Source organism: Sinohyriopsis cumingii, chromosome 5, assembly GCF_028554795.1.
Source record: "Sinohyriopsis cumingii isolate HCF-2022 chromosome 5, ASM2855479v2, whole genome shotgun sequence".
NCBI lineage: Eukaryota > Metazoa > Mollusca > Bivalvia > Unionida > Unionidae > Sinohyriopsis > Sinohyriopsis cumingii.
The window spans coordinates 24,202,776-24,226,435 of NC_142965.1; the positions used below are offsets into that span (position 1 = coordinate 24,202,776).

General features: G+C 35.5%; 1 protein-coding gene across 2 annotated transcripts in view; it reads right to left on the reverse strand.

Annotated features, from left to right (window-relative positions):
* LOC149798796 (conserved oligomeric Golgi complex subunit 3-like) overlaps window positions 1-23,660 on the reverse strand; it is a 122,699-nt gene that overhangs the window by 22,104 nt on the left and 76,935 nt on the right. The window contains exons 16-19 of one of the 2 annotated variants that reach the window (XM_089957684.1): window positions 20,649-20,769; window positions 19,588-19,617; window positions 11,757-11,839; window positions 7,376-7,510 (exon numbers count right to left, since the gene is read on the reverse strand). In XM_089957684.1, coding sequence (XP_089813810.1) covers window positions 7,376-7,510; window positions 11,757-11,839; window positions 19,588-19,617; window positions 20,649-20,769 — 369 coding nt within the window. The remainder of the gene's footprint in view (window positions 1-7,375; window positions 7,511-11,756; window positions 11,840-19,587; window positions 19,618-20,648; window positions 20,770-23,660) is intronic. The other variant, XM_089957685.1, reaches the window with a different exon arrangement.

Consider the following 23,660-nt stretch of genomic DNA (forward strand, 5'->3'; position numbering starts at 1 on the left):
CTCCACCTGGTTACCACCAATCTTGTGACATCTGAGGTACCCATTTTTATCTGAAGTTAATTTGTTATTTATTCATTATTTTTAGATAATACATAAATACCAGAAATTCTGATTTCAACAAGAGATCCTATTTAATCTGTGTGTTTGTGTTTTGGATTTTTAACATAGCTTTAAAAAAATTTCAGTCATATCACTACGATGTCTGCATTGTGGCAGTTTTTAGCGATGTCAAGCACTTGGGCATAACGCCACAGACATGTAGCCCCCATGCAGTTACATTATCATGACACCAGGCTGACCAGCCCTAACACTAACCTCTTAATGCTGAGTGCCAAGTGAGGCAGCTGCTAGTACCATTTTTATAAGTCTTTGGTATGACTTGGCTGCGGTTTAAACCCGCATCCAAGGTGGACGCTTTAACCACTTAGGCCTTCAGAGTGGATTTATTAATATATAGATTACTGTTTTTATACTCAGATTGCGCTTTTTTGCCACTCATATTAGTAATAATTATGCTTATACCACTCAGAGGTTAACACATATGAACTTACAACAAAGCTATTCAAGTTCACATATAATTTCCTTTTCATGAAATACCCAGGAAACAGGTCATTAGGATCCATGGGTATCCAGGTGACTTTTCCTAAAAGTCTGACATCTTTAATGGCAACTCATTAAAACACAATGTAAACATCTGGACTTTCAGGTATTGCATAAATGAAATTTGAGACCTGAACATGACTCTATTGCAGGGATGGTCCTGGCGTTTAAAAAGCTGTCGCAAAAAAAATCGCCAACCTCAATATTTTGTCGCCAATTTTCAAAAAGTGTCGCCAAAGCAAGTAGTGTACATTTTTCCAAGTGTTAATTTAGTCTATTAATGTAACAGGCAATGAAAATTACAAAAGATGGGTTAGTTAATACTTTAATTACAACAAGCATTAACAAAATGTTACAAAGTGTTACATGAAGATCCGTCGCGATTTTAGGGCTGCCCACTTGTTGAATGCAGTTTCAAAGTCTAATTTTTCACATCTGTACATGCTGATTCTCATTAAATTCTCGAGAGATGAGATGCAGAGCTTGTTTCTGATGTCAGTTTTTATGAGGTTCATCATACGGAATCTACGTTCACAGTCTACAGTGCTGACAGGTGACACTAGTGGTCTCTCAGCAGCACACACACCCCCCACACACACCCCACCCCATGGCTAGCTTCACAAAGCTTGTAGCGAATTGCTTCCTAACTCCCAAGAATGACCACTGAATGCTGTATAAATTTTCTCGACAAGCAAAATAGGATCTCCATTCCCACGAATGAAACGTACACGAGTCAACACCTGGCAATACTGGACCGTATATATAAGCATAAATTCACACCCAATTTAGGGATTCTTTCACTCCTGTATTTTGAGAAATAAATAATTATTATTAATTATTATTATTAATTATGCAAAACTGTTATTTTTTTTTGTTGCTATTTCTTGTTGCAGAGTTTAAGTCTCTGCAGCCGTAACACGGGACTGATGGCAAAAGGAAAAGATCAATGAGTAAAATGCTCCACTGGTGACAGATGTAATTGTGATTGAGATTTTTTCCATTTGCTTTGTATTTATACACGGTAGTCGGTACTTCAAAGGTTATCAGTTTTCTATCAAGGTTCAGCAAAACTATTGTATTGGTATATGTATAAAAAAACCAGAAGGATTAGCCATACAATTAATTGTATCTGTTCTATTCGCGTCTTCAGAAGTCGGACAGTTGTAGGTATAGTGCGGTAGCATGATTGACTGTATCGCAGCATACAGTCCTCAGCCCAGATGTCAGCATAAGCAGATTATGATGTAACAATGCACTGTAAAGATGGGGTTGACAATAAGAACAAAGGATCGTTTGTGTAACAGATTGATTCCAATGCATTGCTTAGTCAAGTTTGTGGCTTCCTTTCGTTCTGCCTTTTAATTTATCCAGTCCAAATCCATGATTGTATGTACAAGTTAAATAACCAAAAAGTATGTCGCCAAAAAAATCGCCAGATGGGATATTTTTGTCGCCAATAAGGAAAAAAAATCGCAATTTGCGACATTGGCGAAGCCCAGGACGATCCCTGCTATTGGATCCATGAACAAGCAGAAATATTTCAAGTCACATAATGAACTCTTTCATAAAAACTCTGACGTCAATGCATAGTTGCAAGTCCAAGACACCAGCCATTACAAACAAGAGTTCCCCATAATAATGTGTCATACTTATGAACTATCCTAAATGTGAATTTTATAAAATTTCAAACAAAATCTTGACAGTGCCTTGATCATCTTGCTGCATATACTAACACATGATAAGCAGAGAACTTCAATTCATAAGCTGACACTGGTTAATATACATGTACATATCTTAACACTGTTTTTCTTGTCCAACATTCACTACAGGAGAGACAAACACGTAACTTTTTTGACTCACCCTCAGACGGAAATGAGCTATATACTTATGTTATCACAGTTTTCTGAATGGAACACACTCTATGCTTCATAGGGTCAATATCTCAGAATTGTATCCAAGTCCTGTTATGGCACCGACATGCCTTACATGCCAGACACATGCTTGTTTTATGGCACTAACATGCCAGACATGTGCTTGTTTTATGCAATGATATGCCTTAGATGCCAGACATGTGCTTGTTTTATGGCACTGACATGCCTTACAATGTAGATGTCAGACAGGTGCTTGTTTTATGGCACTAACATGCCAGACATGTGCTTGTTTTATGGCACTAACATACCAGACAGGTGCTTGTTGTATGATACTAACCTGCCAGACAGGTGCTTGTTTTATGGCACTGACATGCCTTACAATGTACATGTCAGACAGATGCTTGTTTTATGGCACTAACATGCCAGACATGTGCTTGTTTTATGCAGTGACATGCCTTAGATGCCAGACATGTGCTTGTTTTATGGCACTGACATGCCTTACAATGTAGATGTCAGACAGGTGCTTGTTGTATGATACTAACATGCCAGACAGGTGCTTGTTTTATGGCACTGACATGCCTTACAATGTACATGTCAGACAGATGCTTGTTTTATGGCACTAACATGCCAGACATGTGCTTGTTTTATGCAGTGACATGCCTTAGATGCCAGACATGTGCTTGTTTTATGGCACTGACATGCCTTACAATGTAGATGTCAGACAGGTACTTGTTTTATGGCACTAACATGCCAGACATGTGCTTGTTTTATGGCACTAACATACCAGACAGGTGCTTGTTGTATGATACTAATGTGCCAGACAGGTGCTTGTTTTATGGCACAAACATACCTTTTATGCCAGATATGTGCCTGGGATTCTGACCATCCTTACCCACCATTGAGAGGCTTTTTGCTATTACCATCAACTAGTATAACAATCATGGTAAATGAAAACAAAAGGTTCAGACTGATAGATATCTGGCCTTGCTGCACCTACAATCACTTGAAACAAATAGAAAAGTGGTTGTAGAATACAGCATCAATTGTTATTTGGTTAAAATTGATAAGAAATACCACAGATCTAACCACAAGTGCAATGTTGGCAGGACCTTTTACCCAGGCTGAAAATATCAATGACTCCCAGATTCAGACTGCTATCATCATTCCATACTCTCAGACAGGACACCTTGTTACTGTCACAGATTTAATATGGCCTGTGCATGTAAGATGACTCCCAGATTCAGACTGCTATCATCATTCCATACTCTCTGACAGGACACCTTGTTACTGTCACTTCAGTGTATTTCTAAACTGTCATCATGGCAGCTACATAATATGCATCACTTCAGTGTATTTCCAAACTGCCATCATGGCAACCATATAACAGGTATCCCTTCAGTGTATTTCCAAACTGTCATCATAACAACTATATAACATGCATTACTTCAGTGTATTCCCAAACTGTCATCATGGCAACTACATAATACACATCACTTCAGTTTATTTCCAAACTGTCATCATGGCAACTACATAATATGCATCACTTCAGTGTATTTCCAAACTGTCATCATGGCAACTACATAATACGCATCACTTCAGTTTATTTCCAAACTGTCATCATGGCAACTACATAATAGGCATCAGTTCAGTGTATTTCCAAACTGTCATCATGGCAACAAAATAATACTCACAATACAATAATCATGAATTTCAAGTATTGCCTTAAACGAATTTGAGACCTAAACATGGTTCTTTTTGAACACGGAGAAATAATTCAAGTCACACGATGAACTCTCTTTTTGAACACGGAGAAATAATTCAAGTCACACGATGAACTCTCTTTTTGAACACGGAGAAATAATTCAAGTCACAGGATGAACTCTCTTTTTGAACACGGAGAAATAATTCAAGTCACAGGATGAACTCTCTTTTTGAACACGGAGAAATAATTCAAGTCACAGGATGAACTCTCTTTTTGAACACCGATGAACTCTCTTTTTGAACACGGAGAAATAATTCAAGTCACAGGATGAACTCTCTTTTTGAACACGGAGAAATAATTCAAGTCACAGGATGAACTCTCTTTTTGAACACGGAGAAATAATTCAAGTCACAGGATGAACTCTCTTTTTGAACACGGAGAAATAATTCAAGTCACAGGATGAACTCTCTTTTTGAACACGGAGAAATAATTCAAGTCACACGATGAACTCTCTTCAAAACTCGAATGTCACTGAACAGATGCAAGCCTAAGATACCAGCTATTACAAAATGGGTTCCTTGTCACAATGTCGTATCTTACAAAGACAAGAGGGGACCTGCATGTCCAAGTGGTCAATGGCACTCATCATTACTAATCACTGTCATCTCACCTCTGTCCACATGGGTTTAAGTCTTGGGCTCTGCCAGCATGGGAATGTGAGAATGCTTGCCAGTAGCTTCCTGTGGGTCAGTGGTTTTTGTCAGGAATTTCCTGGGTTCTTCCTCCACCAGATATCATATACTGGCCACCACGTAAAGCCTCACACATGCTAAAAATGGCATAAAACTCATGGCAAGAAGGATAACATTATGCTAAAAATGGCATGAAACTCATGACAAGAAGGATAACATTATGCTAAAAATGGCATAAAACTCATGGCAAGAAGGATAACATTTCTGAATTTGAATTTTAAAAGATTTCAAACAAACTCTTTATGTCTTTGCCATCTTACCATAAACAATAATGCAAACTGGATGAAAAAATTGAATTTACAAGCTGACACGGTCTAAATAAATGGACATATGCACATGTGTATCAATATTATGAATGCATAAGTAATCATCCATTTATAGATCCATTGCAATGTTATGTTCTTAACAGACTCAGGTCACATAGGCAAAACAAAAGATATTCTATGCACAAAGCAACCATGAATTAAGGTGATACAAATTATATAAAAACCATGTAACAGGAGTTACAAACAACATAGATATACATACAGTATATTAAGATGCAACAGGATATAAAATCAAACAGCAGTATATCATACTGCAACATGACATACAATCAAACAGCAGTATATCATATTGCAACATGACATACAATCAAACAGTAGTATATCATATTGCAACATGACATACAATCAAACAGCAGTATATCATAACACAACATGACATACAATCAAACAGCAGTATATCATAACACAACATGACATACAATCAAACAGCAGTATATCATAATGCAACAGGACATGAAAAAAAAACAAAAAAACAGCGGGTATATCATGATGCAAATTAATTTTGGTACAGTTTGATTTTATTGTCTTGCCTGTATCATATAGTGTTCACATGTACATTTCTCTTGCCCACAATATCCTCCAGCATACAAAACATCATGTATAATGACTGGCTATGAGAAATGACTGAAATAGACATGTCATTCTATTCATCCTGATTGGAAAACAGTACATGTATCACAGGCTCAATATTTGCTTTTCTGTGAGGGAATGGAAAACAGTACGTGTATCACAGGCTCAATATTTGCTTTTCTGTGAGGGAATGGAAAACAGTACGTGTATCACAGACTCAATATTTGCTTTTCTGTGAGGGAATGGAAAACAGTACATGTATCACAGACTCAATATTTGCTTTTCTGTGAGGGAATGGAAAACAGTACGTGTATCACAGACTCAATATTTGCTTTTCTGTGAGGGAATGGAAAACAGTACATGTATCACAGACTCAATATTTGCTTTTCTGTGAGGGAATGGAAAACAGTACGTGTATCACAGACTCAATATTTCCTTTTCTGTGAGGGAATGGAAAACAGTACGTGTATCACAGACTCAATATTTCCTTTTCTGTGAGGGAATGGAAAACAGTACGTGTATCACAGACTCAATATTTCCTTTTCTGTGAGGGAATGGAAAACAGTACATGTATCAGAGCCTTAATATTTGCTTTTCTGTGAGGGAATGGAAAACAGTACATGTATCACAGGCTCAATATTTCCTTTTCTGTGAGGGAATGGACAACAGTAGATGCATCACATGGTTAATATCTATTTGTTTTTCTGTAGGGGAATGGAAAATAGTATATGGATCACAGGGTCAATATCAATTTGCTTTTCTCTAAGGGAATGGAAAATAGAAAACACATCAAATGTTGAGACCAATGGGGGGAAAGCAGGTGGAAGAGAGTGTGTGTGTGTGTATGTGTGTGTCTGTGTGTGTGTTTGTGTGTGAGTGTTACAGATTTTTAACATAGCTTTAACAGTTTTTCTGTTATATCGCTATGTTGTCTGCAGTGTGGCAGTTTATGTAATGTCCAGCACTGGGGCATCAAGCTGCGGACATGTAGCATCATGTCCCACCCAGTCACATTATCGTGACACCAGGCCAACCAGTCCTAACACTAACCTCCTAATGCTGAATGCCAAGCAAGGCAGCTGCAAGTACCATTTTTATAAGTCTTTTTGTATGACTTGGCCAAGGTTCAAACCCGCAACCTCCCATATTTGAGGCAGAAGCTCTAAACACTTAGGCCACTGGAGTTGTCCAAATGGAAGAGTGTAACTGCAAAATTATAAATTCTGAGAAGATAATCTGATGTAGAGGACCGATGGTTGAAAGATTTAAATTAATGCTCTGTTGAGTCGCTGTCAATGACGGAATTAAGTACATTAAAGATTATGAGCAGAAGAAAGAAAAAATGGTGGATGAGCAAGCACTTCAGTGATTGAGATCTGACTGGCTTAGTACTAAGTACTATAAAGTACTACCAAGAGGAAAAGTACTATCCCATCCGAATGTACTACAAGACTGGAATATATATTATGCTATCTCTAAATTTCTTCAGAAACTGACTCAATTGTAATAGAAAACAGCTATGCACAAGTAGTTTTGCCATACTAAAGGACCTACCCTTGTGATGTAATTCTTGAGCGGTTCGGTCAGTAGATCTGTCACATGGTGGATAAAGTCCTCACAAGTCTTCTTGAGTTGTCCATCTACATCTTTCTTAGAATCCACAAAATGTTCTGTCACCTGTGGGGTCCCCTGTTGGCATAAAGAAGGCTAGTCTATCAGGTTATTTAGCACAATATATCCTTTCTTATATATCTTGTTCATACAACTGGCTCTATCAAGCACTCATTAATTCATTGGTCCCAGTTCATACAATCAGTCCAATCAAGCACTCATTAATTCATTGGTCCCAGTTCATACAATTGGCTCTATCAAGCATTCATTAATTCATTGGTTCCAGTTCATACAATCAGTCCAATCAAGCACTCATTAATTCACTGGTCCCAGTTCATACAATTGGCCCTATCAAGCACTCAGTAATTCATTGGTCCATTTCATACAACTGTCCCATCAAGCACTTAGCAATCCACCGGTCAAATTTCATACAATTGCCCCAATCAAACACTTAGTAATTCATCAGTCCCATTTCATAAAGTCGGCCCTATCAAGCACTCAGTAATTCATTGGTCTATTTCATACAATTGGCCCAATCAAGTACTCAGTAATTCATTGGTCCTGTTTAATACAATCTTTCCCACCACACACTCAATAGTTCATAGGTCTTGTTTCATACAACTGGCCCTATCACACACTCAATAATTCATTGATCCTGTTTAAAACAATCTGTCCCACCGCACACTCAATAATTCATTGATCCTATTTATTACAACCTGTCCCACAACAAACTCAATAATAATTCATTGTTCCTATTTAATACAATCTGTCCAACCACCCACTCAATAATTCATTGATCCTATTTAATACAATCTGTCCCACCACAAACTCAATAATAACTCATTGTTCCTATTTAATACAATCTGTCCAACTAGACACTCAATAATTCATTGATCCTATTTAATACAATCTGTCCCACCACACACTCAATAATTCATTGATCCTATTTAATACAATCTGTCCCACCACAAACTCAATAATAACTCACTGTTCCTATTTAATACAATCTGTCCCACCGCACACTCAATAATTCATTGATCCTATTTATTACAACCTGTCCCATAACAAACTCAATAATAATTCATTGTTCCGATTTAATACAATCTGTCCAACCACACACTCAATAATTCATTGATCCTATTTAATACAATCTGTCCAACCACAAACTCAATAATAACTCATTGTTCCTATTTAATACAACCTGTCCAACCACACACTCAATAATTCATTGATCCTATTTAATACAATCTGTCCCACCACAAACTCAATAATTCATTGTTCCTATTTAATACAATCTGTCCAAACACACACTCAATAATTCAATGATCCTATTTAATACAATCTGTCCCACCACAAACTCAATAATAACTCATTGTTCCTATTTAATACAATCTGTCCCACCGCACACTCAATAATTCATTGATCCTATTTATTACAACCTGTCCCACAACAAACTCAATAATAATTCATTGTTCCTATTTAATACAATCTGTCCAACCAGACACTCAGTAATTCATTGATCCTATTTAATACAATCTGTCCAACCACACACTCAATAATTCATTGATCCTGTTTAATACAATCTGTCCCACCAGACACTCAATAATTCATTTATCCTATTTAATACAATCTGTCCCACCACAAACTCAATAATAACTCATTATTCCTATTTAATACAATCTGTCCCACCACACATTTAATAATTCATTGGTCCTGTGTCATACAATGTCCCACCACACACTCAATAATTCATTGATCCTATTTAATACAATCTGTCCCACCACGCACTCAATAATAACTCATTGTTCCTATTTAATACAATCAGTCCAACCACGGACTCAATAATAATTCATTGGTCCTATTTAATACAATCTGTCCCACCACACATTTAATAATTCATTGGTCCTGTGTCATACAATGTCCCACCACACACTCAATAATTCATTGATCCTATTTAATACAATCTGTCCCACCACACACTCAATAATAACTCATTGTTCCTATTTAATACAATCAGTCCAACCACGCACTCAATAATAATTCATTGTTCCTATTTAATACAATCTGTCCCACCATGCACTCAATAATAACTCATTGTTCCTATTTAATACAATCAGTCCAACCACGCACTCAATAATAATTCATTGTTCCTATTTAATACAATCTGTCCCACCATGCACTCAATAATAACTCATTGATCCTATTTAATACAATCTGTCCCACCACGCACTCAATAATAACTCATTGTTCCTATTTAATACAATCAGTCCAACCACACACTCAATAATTCATTGATCCTATTTAATACAATCTGTCCCACAACAAACTCAATAATAACTCATTGTTCCTATTTAATACAATCTGTCCAACCATGCACTCAATAATAATTCATTAATCCTGTTCCTGTTTAATACAATCTGTCCCACCACCCACTCAATAATTCATTGATTCTATTTAATACAATCTATCCCACCACAAACTCAATAATAACTCATTGTTCCCATTTAATACAATCTGTCCAAACACTCACTCAGTAATTCATTGGTCCTATTTAATACAATCTGTCCCACTACACACTCAGTAATTCATTGGTCCTATTTAATACAATGTCTCCAACCACACACTCAATAATTCATTGGTCCTATTTAAAACAACCTGTCCCACCACAGTAAAAAATTTACTGGTCCTATTTGATAAATCTGTCCAACCACACTCAATAATTCATTGGTCCTATTTACTACAATCTGTCCCACCACACTCAATAATTCATTGGTCCTATTTAATGCAATCTGTCCCACCACACATTTAATAATTCATTGGTCCTGTGTCATACAATCTGTCCCATCACACTCAATAATTCATTGGTCCTATTTAATACAATCTGTCCCACCACACATTCAATAATTCATTGGTCCTGTGTTATGTGTCTGTATTTTGTTTAAGACCTTTTTACAAAATCAAGTTAAAGGTCTAATATTTAGTGATTGTTTTGTAAACAACATAATACAATGCTAATATTTCTTTTTAATTATGGATTAAATATTCAGATAATTATTAATTGTAAACATGTTTACTTGTATCTGAGTTTAGGACATTAGCTTTTCACTTGGAAATTCCTGATCTTGTTGAAAAGTTAGAATGTTTAGAAAGGAAACTGACCTATATACTGGCTCTATTATAGTGTCTTAGCTTTTTATATTAATGTTTTTACCTCAAAATTACTCATACCTACCTTAATGTCTTAAGTGGAATTGGTCTTATTGTTGTTGTCAGTTTTCAATTTAGGTGTGTTTATTTCAATTATTCACTGGAATTGCAAAGTGCTCATCAACATTTCTTGGACTAAATCATTATTTCGGAATTATTGTGAATTTATTCAAAGACTTTTAAGATTATATAACTTTGTTAATTCAAGACAGTTAACACATCACCATATTCCAGGCCATTGGCACATTCAAGACCCAAGGCACATCAGGGCATTCAATATCAGAATTTATTTGGAATGCCAATGGAATTCATTTGAAACTCTATACATTTAGACTTGTGACTTTTTCTTTATGAACAGAAACTTTTGTTGTGATCATGTAAAGATTGAGTAAAATTTGTAGCAACTCTAGAAAGGTACTAGCAATATGTTATGGAATAAAGTTGAAACCATGATAGTGTTATTTATTTTATGTTTTCAATGATTCCTGTGGAATAAAAAGTGTGCAAAACAAGTGAAGGTTCACAACTCTTCTATGGGATAAAAATATGCCTATTTTATAAACCAAATTTATACCCAAAAGTTTACAAATTACACTTTTTATATAATACATCAGAAAGTAATGAAAACCACAGCTATAAACTTAAATATTATGGTGATAAATTCAGTATGAATTAACTCGTGTCTGACTATCATGGTTTGTTATTTGGGAATGACACTGCTATGAAATAGATTTATGTTTAAAAATTATAACTGCTTTCTTTCTGTTCTAGTACCTTAATCTATATCATAATGGGCAGTTAACCAAACCACCTGACAATGAAGGATAGGTCATGTGAAGGTGAGAGTGGTTTCGTATTAGCCGTCAAAGTCTGAAGTCTTTCATACATGCTAAATGATTCATTAATTTCCACTGAAGCTGATCCACACAATGCAGGTATGGTCTAGTCATCTATATTATACATCTGCACAAAAGTAAAGTCTCAAATAATAAACTATCTGAAAAGTCAGCTATATGAAATTTTAAAAGCTAATGATAAGAATAGAATTTACAAGCTCTAGTATAAGCTGTAATATGGAAATGCTACTATTAAGTGAGAACAGAATAGAATTTACAACCTCTAGTATAAGCTGTAATATGGAATTGCTACTATTAAGTGAGAACAGATGTGACTTCCTGGACATCAATCCATAGGCTGCATCTGAAACAGGAGATGAAAGAATGCTATCAATTATTATGTAATAGATTAATACATAGACAATTGTTGCATTATTAGATAACTGTTCTGTGTAAAAGACGACCCACGAACCAAGATGAGGCAAATGCTGAATATGGGGAGAGGTAAGCAGGTTACCAAGTTGCACAGTTCAGTTATCTGATTAATATTATCCAAAGTAAAAGCCCTACTATTGTCAATTTAAAAAAAAAAAAAAATTGAAATGAATCATAGGAGAATGGATCTATGTAAGCCTTATCAACCTCTACACCAATGAGACTGTTCCAATATTGTCGCAAAGCCATATCACCCTCTACAAAGATAAGAATGATCCATTGTTATGGCACAGTCATCTCACCCTTTTCACCAATGAGACTGTTCCAATATTGTAGCACAGCCATATCACCCTCTACAAAGATAAGAATGATCCATTGTTGTAGCACAGCCTTATCACCCTCTACACTGATGAAAACTTTCCATTGCTGTAGCACAGCGTTATCATCCTCTACACTGATGAAAACTTTCCATTGCTGTAGCACAGCCTTATAATCCTCTACACTGATGAAAACTTTCCATTGCTGAAGCACAGACAAGAGCTGTTTGGACAGAGGTCATTCAAATAATACTGCACTGTAATTATGGAACAGAGATTATTTAGAAACATGGAATGAAAATGGACCAATGCAGAAGAAAAAGACAACATTCTAGAGATTTCATTAAACACTTTAACAACACTGGCAGCTTAACATTTTTATGGTCATTATATATATATATATATATATATATATATATATATATATATATATATATATATATATATATATACACACACACACACACACAAAATGCTCTTTTTAATATAAACTTTGTTCCATAAAATCATTCTCAAGAAAATTATTTTTATCTGCATAACATAGTGATTTCATGAATGAAATTATTGTATTCAGCTTACATTTACCATTCCTTTCTAATAAAAATTATTTTTTATCACTTTTGGAACATAGATTTTTTATTTTATATTTTATAACTTCGATATCTTACCGCTTGAATAATCTCTGGACTCACTGTCTAAAAGTGTCTGTGTTTGACAACTTTATAATTTTTTAAAAACCTTTGTACATCGTGTCAAGAACATTATTTTATTATGAGGATATCTTTGTGTCATATTTTAGCATCATCAGATTATGCCCCAAAGAAAGGTATGCATTTAAACCAAATGTTCTGAAAATATTACAATAACCAGGAAATAAAATTACTACGGAGGATTAAACCATACATAAAACTTCAACCATGTGTTGTAATGAAACCAGATCATCCGCCTCACTTACAAAATGGTGGCTGAGTGGTCAAAGGCATTTGCTTTTACAGATCACTTACAAAATGGTGGCCGAGTGGTCAAAGGAATTTGCTTTTACAGATCACTTACAAAATGGTGTCCGAGTGGTCAAAGGCATTTGCTTTTACAGATCACTTACAAAATGGTGGCCGAGTGGTCAAAGACATTTGCTTTTACAGATCACTTACAAAATGGTGGCCAAGTGGTCAAAGACATTTGCTTTTACAGATCACTTACAAAATGGTGGCCGAGTGGTCAAAGGCATTTGCTTTCACAGATCACTTATAAAATGGTGTCCGAGTGGTCAAAGGCATTTGCTTTTACAGATCACTTACAAAATGGTGGCCAAGTGGTCAAAGGCATTTGCTTTTACAGATCACTTACAAAATGGTGGCCAAGTGGTCAAAGGCATTTGCTTTTTACAGATCACTTACAAAATGGCGGCCAAGTGGTCAAAGACATTTGCTTTTACAGATCACTTACAAAATGGTGGCTGAGTGGTCAAAGGCATTTGCTTTTACAGATCACTTACAAAATGGTGGCCAAGTGGTCAAAGACATTTGCTTTTACAGATCACTTACAAAATGGTGGCTGAGTGGTCAAAGGCGTTTGCTTTTACAGATCACTAACAAAATGGTGGCCAAGTGGTCAAAGGCATTTGCTTTTACAGATCACTCACACACCTCAATTCTGTCCATCAAATTTTTTACAATGAAAATGGGGTTGATTGTTTGGAGAAAAAAAACATGTTTATATAACCATTCATTCAGGATGAGTAGCAATAACAATATTTTCAAGATGGCCACTCTTGTGGTCACAATTGGATACCACAATGGCACCAATTTTATTCTGGAACAATTAGTTATCATAAGAAATCTTCTGGTGAAAATCCCATGGCAATATAACCTTTTGTGCAAGAAGAGAAGCGTTAACAAGATTTTAAAGATGGCCAAAGATCAGCACCATTTTCATTTAGGACTAACTAGACATCATAAGAAGCCTTTTGGTGAAAACCCTATGGCAATATGACTTTCTGTTCTGAAGGAGTAACAATATAACAAAGTTGTGTTAAATGGAAGGAGATAATGGACAGGTGACAAATGATGGACAACAGATCATCCCATTCAGTTTTCTGGTCTATGACCAGCAGAACCAAGAATCGTTTCACAGCTATAAAACACATATTTGGACAGAAATCTCTTCTTAAAAAAGAAATTTATTCTTCTTTTATAAGAATTAATTGGAATTCCTTCTAAAAACCAATATTGTGAACAGCCTAGTTCCATATGGAGTGAGACATGGATAGTCTATTGTGTTCCAGCAAATGGGTACACCCAGCAAACTATCATCACTTTATTCTAACTTGAAGAAAAAAAACAGAAAAAAAAACCTGCAACAAAAATCACATCCACCACCAAAACGACCATCACTTTCTCAATTATCTACAATCCCCAACTGAGTGATCCCACTAGTCCAACTAATATGATTTTACAATAGATTAAAATGACAACACTGGGAAAATCTACACCCAATCATATATGAAGATTGGAAGGTTAATAAGTTTGAGATTACATAACATTACAAATACATGCTGACTTAACCAGTTATTCATCAATTCTTCAACTAAAACAACTTTATTTTGTTGTAAAATTTGTTTTATGCCAACATGACAAACCTGTCTTTGAAACTTATAATCATCGCATCTTTCAGGAAGACTTTGTAAATGATGATAAATTTCCCATGCTTTAACTGTTGTGGCTGTATTAGACAACACACTGGCACCAATTTTATTTTGGAACAATTAATCAAAGAAGTCGTTTCGTGAAAATCCCACGGCAAAAGAACTTTTCTTTCAAGAGGTGTAACAATAACAAGATTTTCAAGATGGCCACTATGGTAGCCATAATGGAAACCAGATCAGCACCATTTTAATTTAGCACTAACAAGACATCTTGTGAAAAGCCAATGGCAGTATTACTTCCTGTTCTAGAGGAATAACAATAATGCTTTCAAGATGGTCACTGTTGTGGCCATATTGGACATCAGATGGCATCAGTTTAAACTTTTATGGCAATCCTCCTTACCGCTCAGAAGGAGCAACGGTAACAAAATGCTGCTAATAGAGAGATGATGGACAGGTGACAAATGACAGACAACAGACCAGACCATAAGCTTTTCTGTTCCATGACCAGCCAAGCCATGAATCCTTTCAAAGCTATGAAACAAAAATTTGGACAGAAATCCATTCTTAAATAGAAATTTATTCATCTTTTACAAGAATTATATGGAATTCCTTCTAAAAAACCAATACTGTGAATAGTCTAGTTCCATATGCAATGAGACTGCGATAGTCTATTGTGTTCCAGAAAATGGGTACACACAGCAAACTATCATCACATTATTCTAACTTGAAGAAACAAAATGCAATAAAATTTCATATCCACCACCACCACCACCATCACTACTTTCTCAACTATCTAAAAAAAACAACTGAGTGATCCCACAAGTCCAACTAATATGGAAAATGATTTTTTTAAAAATGAGAAAATTTACAAAACACCCAATTATTTATGATGGCTTAAAGGTTTATAAGTTTGAGATTACACAACATTACACAAAGCAGTTATAGCTCTTTTCTTCCAATAAAATGACTATTTGTTGTAAAAATTGTTCTATACCAACATGACCTGCTTACTTTTAAGAGTTCAAATCACTAGCATCTTGCAAGACTTTGTAAATGATAATAAATTTCTCATTCTATTAATTTCTGACATTATGACATATGAATCAAGACTACTGACTTTCAAAGATTTGGTTTTTTTGGTTTAAAAGTCACTTTTAACACACTGTTGGCTATATAATGCCAAAGAAATGGGAGCTAAGTGAATTTCCTGGGAAACTGAGTCAGTTGACATGAGCTGGTGGGTGTCAATAAGGATGCAATAACCCAGTTGACATGAGGTGGTGGGTGTCATTAAGACTGCAATGAGCCAGTTGACATGAGCTGGTGGGTGTCAATAAGGCTGCAATGAGCCAGTGGACATGAGTTGGTGGGTGTCATTAAGGCTGCAATGAGTCAGATGACATGAGCTGGTGGGTGTTAATAAGGCTGCAATGAGTCAGTTGACATGAGCTGGTGGGTGTCAATAAGGCTGCAATGAGTCAGTTAACGTGAGCTGGTGGGTGTCAAATAAGGCTGCAATGTTTACACATGTAAATGGCTTAGTTTAGTTTTCTGCCCGTAAACGTTTACAAATCTGGTAAATGTGTAAATGAACATGCCCATGGATTTCAGTAAAGCAGTAACTGCCAGTTCCAAGTAAATAATATTTCCACATTTCTCCTTAGATTGGGGTATTTGGCTGGATGTTTTTTCTGAATTCTTAAAGTATGTTTGATTTCCACACAGAACTGATTGGAATTTGCCTTTGTTGACAAGAATTGGTTGTATCCTCACATTATACATCAGGTTGGTTTCTTGATAATGCTGACAAAATCTTCATTAACCTGCATTCTTCATCTCTAAAAAGCATGCTTGTTAACAGGACTTTTGATGTGTAACATTTTTAAATGCCATTCCACAGTTCAGTCGTCATTACATATCTTATGTCAGCTTAATTCTGCACATATCCAGGAGATATGTCCAGCCTCGTTATTCATTTTTCCATCTTCAGATATATGTAACATTGCAGCATCTTGGAAGATGCAGTACCTAATTTGTCACACATGAATATGCAGAAATTTACGAAAGACTGAATTAGTCATAATAAGAGGTAAAAGAGGTATAGAAAAAGAAAAAAGCCCGAGTTGTTTAGGGTAGAGCAAGCACATTTTCAATCTGTAACATTGAAGTAGGTGTCAACATTTAACCTCACTAGCAGATGGGGGGAAATGTACAGTGTTATATATATTTGATTAAGCGGCATTGTTTTAGTACTTGTTGTATAACATGTATACATTTAAAACGTTTGCCAAATGTTATAGCCTTTGTGTGAAAAACATGACCCTTGGATTATAAGTCAAACATTAAACTTTAAATGAGTCATGCATTATATTTTTGGGTCAGTATATGAACTAGAGGCTGGACCAGGTAGTTCTTGATCTTTCATAAAAATAGAAACATGGGTCACAGATAAAAGGAAATGTTTTCATCAGTTTCAACATTTATAAAATTAAAGTACAATAATTTCTTAATAATTTTTGCATTGCCACTAATGAAATGTGCATCCTTGTCTGACAGATTTCACCAGATACCCCCACCACACCTAATGGGAAAACAAACAAAGGACTGAAACTTCTGCATCGTATTTTAATTTAATTTAACAAATCCTTATCTTTCAGAACATATTACAGTCTCAATTCTTGAGTTTGTTCATTACAAATACATACAGGGTATCATATTCTTTGGGAATAGTATTCACAGAGACAACAAAGGGGCTGCAGGTGGTTGAGTGGAAAAGGTGCACACCTTTACAGAATGTTGATATCTCACCTTTGTCTCCAGCTCAACCAACATAATTAGGTAGGTGAGAAAGCTTCCAAGTAGCTTCCAATACTTTAGTGGTTCTTAACAGTGGGAGAAGATTAATTTTACAATGGTAATGTTAATACAAAATGTCTGTGAAACGTCTGAACCATGCTGAAATACCTTGATTATTCATTGAACCATGCTGAAATACCTTGATTATTCATTGAACCATGCTGAAATAACTTGATTATTCATTTCAATTTTCAACTCCTCACAATGCTTCTGCAATCTGCATTCTTAGTTTGAATTTGGACATAGTGAATGAAAAAATATTTTTAAAAATTCTGCTGGTAATATGAATGATAATTTATGAAGACAAAATTCCCAACACCATGAACAACATAAATAGTTACCCAACACCATGAACAACATAAATAGTTACCCAACACCATGAACAACATAAATTGTTACCCAACACCATGAACAACATAAATTGTTACCCAACAAAGCAAGATAGATCACATTTGTTTCTATAAGAAGGACCAACACCACAGAGAACAAACAGGTACAATATCATATATGGATGTATTTTAATCCAAACTTTAAAAAATTCTACTTGTAAATCAAGTTACACTGATTTGTACAGTTGGTAACTATGAATATAGAATCTTAAATGCATGATACCATACACAAATCATTGTTAAAAGTCACACCAAATATTATCTACCTCCTTCAATTAGTGCAGACTGAGTTTATGCTACATGGATAAGTCCACAGTACCTATGAAAATGTGCTTACACCTCCTTCCCCTCCCTGCCTGAAGGCTACTACCAGGTTCAATTTCCAAGGAAAAGTCTATATTACCTAAGTAAATGTGATCTTTCATCCCCTACCCCAAATGCATGTGTGTGTGTGTGTGTGTGTGTGTGTGTGTGTGTGTGTGTGTGTGTGTGTGTGTGTGTGCATGCCTTTGAACCCTTCATTGTCATCTACTCAACCTCAGGAAAAATTAAACCAAAATACCTTCCTCAGAAATGGTCTATACAGAGTTCCAGGGAAAAGTCTATACTACCTATGAAAATGTGACATTTTATCCCTCTACCCCAGGGATGGGGTGGTGTTAAACATTGTCATCCTCATGAAAAATCAAACCAAATATGATCACCTTTCTTCAACTTGTGCATATAGAGTACAAGCTACAGGAAAAAGTCTATATTACCTATGCAAATATGACATTTATACTTCCCAACCCACAAGAGGCCTTTAAACCTTCATACCCCTCAACCCACAAGGTCTTTAAACCTTCTTTGTGATTTACTCATCCTCAAAAACCATGAACTCTGTATATCCTTCCTTAATCAGTCTATACAGAGTTCATGGAACAAGGAAAAGTCTATACTGCCATTGTAAATGGCGTAATTCAAGTCCTCCCCAAGGCCTTCAAACCGTCGTAATCTAGTTATTCCCAGCAACAGGATGCCAAATATGACCACTCCCCTTCTGTACAAGGTGAACAGAGAGACTTACATACTGATCCATGGATAAAGAGATGCATGAACAAATGGACTGAGTGACAGGTTGATGTGATGAATCCCAATATATCAAAAGAAGGCTGACATCATGAATTATGAAAGTCTCATATCAGAAAAAGATTCTATGCAGTTTTAATGCAGTCTTTCTTCACTATTCAAATGTATGGTTACATTCCAGATAAAGGATCTGAATTAATGACAACCTGAAGAGTGATGGCAAAAGAGTCCACCCTTTTGTTCTTGACAAAATATGAAAACTACTGGGTCCAATACTACGAATATTAACATACACAGGCTGAGGCATGCAATTTCTGTAAGACAGTATCGTCTTAAAAAAGAACAAAAACACTAATCAATAAATGACAACATAAAAAGCTGGATACCACGCCCAACCTACCAAAAAGGGAGCTCAAACCAAAAGAGGATTCTAGAAATAGAAAAAAATGAAAAGAGTAAAGAAAAAAAAAAGACCAAAAAAATCCCCCAAAACATGAGTGACCTTGCGATTACCTATCCCCCAAATTCCCCATTTAGATCCAAAGTAATACATATCAAAAATACTGAAAACACTATGACCATCAAATCGCATATCTACAGGTAGGCATGGTGATATTAACTGCTAGTAGTCAGAAAAAATACAAATGTGTGAGAAGACTATTAGGTACTTCTAATAAAAGCTTAACTTAATTTAATGCATTTGTAACTGACAAGCAGGACTGTCAAAAACAAATGTATCCATCTCTCATAAATGTGAAAAAGCATTATTGAAATGATTCTCAACATGATTTTGTGATGTGATGTGATTTTGATTTTTAACGTAGCTTTAACAATTTTTCAGTCATATCGCTACGATGTCTGCAATGTGGCAGTTTATACTGATGTCTAGCACTGGAGCATCATGCCGCAGACATGTAGCATGATGTCCCACCCAGTCACATTATCCTGACAACGGGCCAACCAGTCCTAACACTAACCTCTTAATGCTGAGCGCCAAGTGAGGCAGCTGTTAGTACCATTTTTGTAAGTCTTTGGTATGACTCGGCCGGGGATCGAACCCACGACCTTCCGCATCCAAGGCGGACGCTCTAACCACTAGGCCACCGGAGCGGTTGATTCTCAACGTCACTAAAAGTGTGCTGACAGAACGTAAATGTCCCATCACCAATCTTTTTCTTCACTGACCCTGCAAAGTAGGTAAGAAATTGTCCTAAGTTACTTAACCAAGGAGTAACAGACATACATATGTATAAAAGTAATACTGTACATCTCTTCATCATATCTGGCAGGGCATAAATGTAAAATGACATGTTCTTCATTTGTGTGCAATCAGGCACCTTTAAATGTAGTCAGTGAGAATGAATACAGTATGTAATTAATTGAAAATAATATCACATATTTAAATTAGGAAAGAAAAGCTTCAAATCGTATCACCACTACAAATCCACAGAAAAAGAATACCTTTAAATCTACTGAAGTCAAGAGAAGTTTCCCTTATGGAGAAGTCAGCATGGAATGGTGCAATCTGTTCTCTCAAAATCAGTAAATGTTTTATCATAAACAGCTGACCATCTAGGCTTGTCTGAAAAAAAAAAACAAGAAAATTAAATAAACTATTTTGAAAAGTTCTATCAATGGAAAAATATACTGAATGAAAAACAGGTATGTTTCAATGTAGTTTACATAAATTTTCCACAGTAGACTGCCGAAGTATCCAAACACAATTGTAAAGGAAAACAAGCATCTGCCATGGGGTGGCATTAGGCAGTGCTGTTAGAAAGAGTGGCATCAGGTGATAAAAGCTGACAGTGAGAGGTTGATCACCACAAATAATGCATGCTAAAATTGTTTCACTTACAGAAGAATTCACCAAAGGAGACTTGAATACTGAAACTAGATATGTGGTTAATTTACCTTGAGTGTCATTTGCCTGATGTGTTTATTTCTATTTACTTGAAACAGATAACAAAATATACATTTCATAAGGTATTGTTTATTTGTCAGTCAATGAAGAGCATTGTTTCAAAACTAGAATTCAATACAATGCCAACATGATGCATACAGAAAAGACACAAGTGGTCAGGCCATTCAGGACAAACATTGCATGATGCTATCCTTATCAAATGATGCTTGGTGACCTTTCCTTTTAACCTCTGACCTGCCTGTCAACTGGCTTAATTCCCAGTATATTGTGAATGCAAAACCTTCTGAGAACATATCAATGTGAAGATTCAATCTGACCATTAAAAAGAATGATGGAAAAGTATAAGTTATGAAAGTTGAATGGACACTTGCAAATTGATCACCATTATTTTGGCTGCAGCTTTTTTAATTCTTATGTTAATTCATACATGTAAATGTTTTATTCAATATACAATTCATTCCTCATATAACTTCTGCAAATAAAACATTAGTGAGACTCGTACCAATATTAAAGTAATGGAATCAGTACTGAATACACTCAAATCTTAACAAAAAGTGTAAATGCAAAATAAGTTCAAATGGGTCTGCTAGTATTTTAATATAAAAATAAGATACCCAAAGTGGCTTGAGATTGATCACTTGTCTCACATTTAACAAGCCAAATGGATGTTTTCTCTAAAGATTTTGTGCAAATGACTACTATAAATACTACTATTTCAAGGTTTGTCTATTTTATTATTTTCACCCATACTTGGTATCACATTAACATTTGTATCTTCATCTATACGTGATGGCACATGAACATCATCATCCATACTTGATGGCACATGAACATCATTTGTATCTTCATACTTGATGACACATGAATATCATTTGTATCTTCATCCCTACTTGATGGCACATGGACATCATTTGTATTTTCATCTATACTAGATGGCACATGAACATCATTTGTATTTTCATCCATACTCGATAGTGCATGAACATCATTTGTATTTTCATCCCTACTTGATGGCACATGGACATCATTTGTATCTTCATCCATACTAGATGGCACATGAACATCATTTGTATTTTCATCCATACTAGATGGCACATTAACATCATTTGCATCTTCAATCATACTTGATAGTGCATGAACATCATTTGTATTTTCATCCATACTAGATGACACATGAACATCATTTGTATCTTCATCCATACTAGATGACATAATGAACATCATTTGTATCTTCATCCATACTAGATGGCACATGAACAGCATTTTGTATCTTCATCCATACTCGATGGCACATGAACAACATTTGTATCTCATACTTGATTGCACAAGAACATCATTTGTATCTTTGTCCATATCTGAAGGCACATGAACATCATCTGTATCTTCATCCAACCTTAATGGCACAGGAACATCATTTATATCTTCATCCATACTTGATGGCACATGAACATCATTTGTATCTTCATACTTGATGGCACCTGAATATCATTTGTATCTTTGTCCATACTTGATGGCACATGAACATCATTTGTATCTTCATCCAAACTTGATGGCACATGAACATCGTTTGTATTTTCATCCATACTTGATGGCAAATGATTATCATCATTTATACTTGATGGCACATAACATCATTTATATCTTCAGCCATACCTGACGGCACATGAACATCATTTGTATCTTCATACTTGATGGCACATGAACATCATTTGTATCTTTGTCCTTACTTGATGGCCCATGAACATCATTTTGTATCTTCATCCATACTTGATGGCACATGAACATCATTTGTATTTTCATCCATACTTGATGGCACATGAACATCATTTGCATCTTCATCTACACTTGATGGCACATGAACATCATCTGTATCTTCATACTTGATGGCAGGTGAACATCATTTGTATCTTTATCCATACTTGATGGCACATGAACATCATTTGTATCTTCATTCATACTTGATGGCACATGAACATCATTTGTATCTTCATCCATATTTGATTACACATGAACTTCATTTGCATCTTCATCCACATTTGGTATCACATGAACATCATTTGCATCTTCATCCATACTTGATGGCACATAAACATCATTTGCATCTTCATCCATACTTGATGGCACATGAACATCACTTGCATCTTCATCCATACTTGATGGCACATGAACATCATTTGCATCTTCATCCACATTTGGTTTCAAATGAACATCATTTACATCTTCATCCATACTTTGATGCCACATGAACATCATTTGTATCTTCATCCATTCTTGATGGCACATGGACACCATCTGCATCTTCATCCATACTTGATGGCAAATGAGTATCATTTGTATCTTCATACTTGATGGCACATGAACATCATTTGGCTTTTCATCCACATTTGGTATCACATGAACATTATTTGTATCTTCATCCATACTTGATGGCACATGAACATCATTTGCATCTTCATTCATACTTGATGGCACATAAACATCATTTGCATCTTCACCATATCTGATGGCACATGAACATCATTTGTATCTTCAAACATACTTGATGGCAC